Raw genomic sequence first — 6,074 nt, 5'->3', positions numbered from 1 at the left:
CCAATTCGACGATCTATTGTTTAAGTAATAAACATTACATAATGTGTCACGTCATTCGCGTCATTAAATTATTGTAAATTTAATGTATTATTATCATTAGATGTTAAGTGGTATGTAATTTATCGGTAATTATAAGAACATTATTTGTTAAATGCTTCCCATAATATTTTATCTGCCTGGCAATGCAAGATTTTATTATTTGTGTAAGCGAGAAGCAGGTCAGGAGGGATCAGCGAAGTCCCCCATAATAATTATTTTATTCGAATTGATCGACAAGCATAAACATCTTTGGTCGTATACTTGAGGGAAAATTGCCGGAAGAAAAATATAATTGATATTTCTTTCCACGACAAATGAATGCTACCAATACCAATTTTCTCTACGATATTTGAAAAAAATATAACGATCAGTACTCACTGCAGTGAGTGGCAGAGAGCGCATTCTCTCGTCGACGAAAACTTGAAGTCACGGACGGACAGATGGACGGACGGACGGTCAGACGGACGGACGGACGGACGGATTTGGCGAGCACAATAGTGCATTTGTTCCATAAATGAGGAAATGCGCTAAAAAGAACTCCCTGACACATCAAAAATATTTTATTGTAACTTTAATTTTTCAGGATGGATTTTCAGTTGGCTCCGGTTTATCAAACCAAACAGGGTTCGTTCCCAGTGACGTGCTGGTCCGATCACACAAATATCTTCTTAATGAACAAGATGATGTGAGTAATAAAGATTGCCTCACACAATCGGACAAAATAAAGAGAATAAAGTCAGCTGACATTTATTCAGATTGATTCAACGTGCAACTGGCGTTGATCGGGCCAGTTGAATGAGGAAGCCGAATTTAATAATTCATATGCTGTTGTATAGAAATCTTTGAAGAACGGGCGGTTCAATGAAGTGATATTGAAAGTAGAATTTCAAGTTCCCCAATGGTGTTGCCCAGACGAGTCCCAGATCGTGAAATGAAAATTAAATCACTTACTAAACAATTAATTGATCAGAAACTAGCTATGTAGCAGACAATTCCAAATTATGAATCAACCAATAATCAACTAATAACTAAATTGACAAACCTAAGATTTTGGTGCATCTTAGTGCTTAATGCTTTCAGTAAGAGGCAAATTAGAAATACAGACGAAATCAGTTAAAGGAAGGTACTCTAGACGGAAAAATAGGAAAGGACTGTTTGAGATTCTGACTTTGGAAATTTGAAGATAAAGTTATTAAATTGTGGGTCACAGCAAAGGAAACTAGTCCCTCTACCAATATCAGAGACCACGCAGCTAATTTGAAATTTGAGATATTAAGGATTGAATTGAATATTGATTTGTCTAGAGTACCATAGAAAAAAATTTTACATTGAGCGTAAATAATTAATATGAAAAAAAGCAACATTCACACCAACAATAAGATAGTGAAACAGTAATCAGGAAGATTTTTAGAAACTGAAGGTCCTGTTGCTGTGCTGGATGAAGTGATGGTAGTTCCAGAAATGAATAACTGAGAACTAGCTGAGTTTGAGTTAAGGCACGTTGCGAGATTGAACGTCTGAATGGTATAGATGCTTATGAAGGAGTCTCTAACCTAGCGGATACTGCTACCTACTTAAACTACGTAACTAAACTGAATACAATAAAACTGCGAACGCAACATGAACAGAAAACGACAAATTTACAAATGATTACAAAAATTATTAATGGTGGGAAAAATTTCCCACAATGAAGCTTGATATGTTCGGGTTCTCTGAGATTTTGCCCAAATGAGAGGCTATAGTCCGACTGGCGGGTGGCCAGATAAACCTTAATCTGCCGAATCAGTATTCTGCGCACCACATCAACTTTCCTCTCGCTTTGTGGCAAACCCGGAAGTTTGATACAAAATTAGACCCAGCGGATTTTTTCAATTTCTTCATCACAAGGACTTCTTGCGACGTCCACTATAATATTTTGCACTGCTCTACCGTAGAAAAACGAGGTAAAAATGTACTCGTCATCACATGTTTTCAATCATTTTGTAATTAAAAAAATATTAAAAAAAATATATTTCACTGTTACAAAATTTCCGAAGGAGTTGTTAAATACTCCCGTTTTCGGAAAGATTGCTCAAACGAAAGAAAAATATGACTTGTCCCGTTGACAAAACACAGCAACCCTTGTTTGGGATTAGCAGGTTTTTCCTTGGGGTATTCTTTTAAAAACAGAGCTCAACTTTGAAAACAATTACTTGTCAATTCCTTTCATTAAAATAAGCGATATCATTGGTACTCCTGCACAAAAGAGAAAGTATATGTTGGAATTACAGAATGCTGTGGCGTTGTTTCCCAGTAGGCGTATATTTTGTTAGCGGCTCGTCATGAAACTTTTTAGACCTGTGTGACTGCTCGTCAATTTTGAAACAATTTTAGCTGCAGATGTCACCATTGAACGCAATAGTTCAGTTAACTCCATTATGTATTAATGCTGCGTGGTTCGATTCCTATATCGAACCACCGTGCACCGTGCTGCAGTGGTTCGAGTCCTATCTCAGCAATAGATTCCAATTCATTCGACGCGGGAACTCTGCTTCTACGCCATCGTTGGTCACTTGCAGCGTACCACAGTAATCAGTTTTCGGCCCGATACTCTTCCTGCTACATACTGTCGACATATTGCACATGATCGATTCACATAGTTTGAATCCGCATATGTTCGCCAACGACACCCAAATTTATGGTTACTGTGTGCCGACTGACTCTGCAGCGCCACAAGACCGAATGTCTGTCTGCATGGACGCCGTCTCAGACTGGATGCGCTTCAACCGGCTCCAGCTCAATGCATCAAAAACTGACTTTATTTGGTTTGCGACTGTTCGACGCCAGCATCAGCTTCCGGCCAACCCTGTTTCAATGGGCCCATTTTGACACTTTTTACAAACTAGTGTTTCATTAAAAATTGAATAACTCTATAGGCGCCTAATTCACATCATACATTCCTCATTAGTTGCACCTTTAAAAAAAAAACAAAGAACCACCTCGTATTAATTAAAACTTAATCAAAATTTTAGTTTAAAAAAAGGGGGGGGGGCGCTGCCCCATGTTGCCCTATCTGGTATGAGGTATATTTCTGGCATACTCTGCGAGAAAGAGTTGGCAGCGCTAGCCAGCAAGGCATGGCATTGGTTACCAATCTCACGAAGCTTTGTAATTAGCTTACAATTTATCCTGAAAAAATGTATCGTGCTTCTACAAGCGATGATTTTCAGATATGCGACCAGATTGCAGTCATTTCAACATCTTGAAGTTACGAGCACTTGAAGCTTTGTTCCCTAATTAATATCTTCTTATAATATAACACAATTGATAAATCAACACTTATTCGTCATAATTTCTGAAATAAATTAACAGGGAGAGTGCCGAAAAATCTCAACAAAATGTGCTCGAAATGATAAAATGATTACAAATTTTTGCGCCGAAGAGAGATGAAAAATAAATGAGAAAACGTTCCAAAATGCGATGATATGACCTAAAACTTAACAAATACACGTACTAAGGCAAGCATTAATTTTCAATTAATGTCAAAATGAGGAAAAAACAATTCATCATATAGCATAACATACAAGCAGAGACACATTAACCTTGTAATGTGAAACTGCAGGAACAATCAAACCTGCTGAATTGCCCTCTTTTACATTACTGTACAGAAAATTGTCAATTTGTACAGTACAAATAATTCTGAGAATATATTCAATTTTTAGGCGTTAAAAACTATAATTGTACTAACTATATAGTTAGTATTACATAAAAATAAACTGTTCGTTTTTAAACATCTTTTTTGAGAAGCAGCACTGATGATTCTACTGAAACCAAGTAGGAGCGGCTCAGTTCTGACAAATTAACTCGCAAAAATCTGTGTGATCTACTAGACGTATTTTTTGTACAATATAAATTTCTTTACTATTGCAGCAAACAATAGCACATTGTTGTATGGGTCAAACGCGCTCTTGATCAATGCAATGAAGAGTAAATAGCTTCAATAGTTATAAATCGTACTGACGATGGCAAATTGACTGGTCTTCTCGAAACAAAAGAGCATCGAGTTTTGAACGGCTTCTTTCAATATTGTGATACAAATCAATATTTAAAATTGAATATTTTCATGCAGATGCCTAATAAAATGAAGTTCAGTGAACAGAAAAAAAGTTTTAAACTTCTACAGAACAATGAATTAGAGGCAGAAGCCAACAATTCTTTATAGGTACAAATTCGACTATAGAAATTTTGTTCTTTTTACTAATTTTTAAGAATTTTACGATCACTTTATAATGCATGCCTGATTTAATATTCTAATTTCCAAACATCAACAATAATTAAGAAACGTTTGTTTATGTTTAAGTGGATAATCTTAAACATTGCTCCTAAGATAGAAGCATTTGTATTTTTTCATTTTTTATAACGGGTTTTTCTGAGATGCGTAAAACCAAGTTTCATATTATATGAAAAGCATGACTTAATTCTTCATTGAATTATAACTCCTTTTGTTTGATTATTTTTACATGTTATTATTCTTAATTATGTGTTAATTGCTCTACACATAACATTTACACGACAGGAATGTGGACACATCGAGTGACGATCAAAATAACGTCAACACTGAGTACAGTTTTCGGGAGAGGCACACGAATAATGTTCACCTACGACTAAACCAGTCGAAATAATAACAAAAAAATTATCTATGTCTTAACTACATTGTGATCTTATCATTACCGTTCATGGAAGAAATCTCAAAGTTCTCGGTCTTGATGTTAGCGTAAGCCCTTGTCGACGACTGAAAGTTATATTGTGAGAGGGAAGGAATGTGGGCTTCGTCGAGACGAATACAAATAAATACATGCCTATTAAAATGCTTGCGGAATGTACCACTGATCCAATACAAGGCAATTGGATTAATGCAGGAGTTGAAGAACGCCAGGCAAAAGCCAATGATGCGCATGCAGTTCCAGATGTAGTTGAAGTCGTCGAGTGCCGTTGGGTGGAAGTAGAACCACATCATGAAGACGTTGTTAGGGAAGAAACACACGGCAAAAATTAGCACGAATGCCAGGACCATCTTTGCGACTTTACGACGCGATGCCGCTTGCCGCTGATGAGTGGTACGCTGCTGGGGCAGACATTCCCCTGGTATGTCCTGCGTCATCAAGTGTCGAGCCATCAGGACGTAATAAGTACTGATGATCATCAGCGGAATGAAGTAGTAGATGAGAAATTTGAATAGGACGTTAAATTTGGGGTAGAAAGTACCCAAATATTCCGGGAACGGGAAGCAAGCGACTAAATTTTCAGAATTAGACTTGGGGAAAGTTCGTAGGTCTGTGAAAACGGCTGCTGGTATTGAGAGTAGCAGTGAAAAAATCCAAATACAGGCCGTGACTATGAGCGTGTGCTTCATCCCATCATTTCGCTGGTTGAAAGTGTGAACTATCGCGTAATAACGATTGACGCTCAGCGCAGTCAGTGTGAAAACCGTAACTCCAATAGAAATATCTTTCATGGTTTCTTGCATCTTGCACACTATCTCACCAAATGGGTAGTCTTCTAACGTGAACACAATAGACACAAACGGGACAGCAAACAAGAGAACAAGAATATCTCCGAAGGCTAGCGATAAGATGTATGTGTTGGGCACGCTCCGCATTTGGGGATATTTAAAAAAGAAATAAACTAGAGCGCCGTTCCCGATGACGCCAACTAAAAATATCAGTGCAAAAAGTATCGGTACCAAGAAGCGTTCTGATCGATCAGCCATCGGAATGTAAGGCAAGGATTCATTTTGGGTGACATTCGTCGCGAGATTCAAATCATCCGACGGACTGAAATCCCCGCTGAAAGTCATTCCGAAGGGCTCTTCAATTGTGACGTTCAGCGCCATTTCTAAGACGCTCTTCTTTTTTCCAGCGTGCCGTCAATATGAAGCTGAACGCAGCGGCGCAGAATGTGTGCTTGACTTCTCTGTTGCCGTGCCGCTGGATGCTTAAACCTGCGGACCAAAAATAGTAAGTCATTTCAAGCCTGGAATTTCTTACAGTGTAAGC

The 6,074-nt window shown here is 37.9% G+C and overlaps 1 protein-coding gene across 1 annotated transcript; it reads right to left on the bottom strand.

Annotated features, from left to right (window-relative positions):
- Positions 1–4,725: 4,725 nt before the first annotated feature.
- Positions 4,726–5,856, bottom strand: LOC108675182 (neuropeptide CCHamide-1 receptor-like). The gene has a single exon (XM_018163174.2). The coding sequence runs from the start codon at positions 5,786–5,788 to the stop codon at positions 4,727–4,729; it is 1,062 nt and encodes a 353-aa protein (XP_018018663.1). The 5' UTR covers positions 5,789–5,856; the 3' UTR covers position 4,726.
- Positions 5,857–6,074: the final 218 nt, after the last annotated feature.

Source organism: Hyalella azteca, unplaced genomic scaffold (assembly GCF_000764305.2).
Source record: "Hyalella azteca isolate HAZT.00-mixed unplaced genomic scaffold, Hazt_2.0.2 contig4349, whole genome shotgun sequence".
NCBI lineage: Eukaryota > Metazoa > Arthropoda > Malacostraca > Amphipoda > Hyalellidae > Hyalella > Hyalella azteca.
Note: the sequence above shows the minus strand (reverse complement) of the source record. Positions and strands in the feature narration are given on the sequence as shown.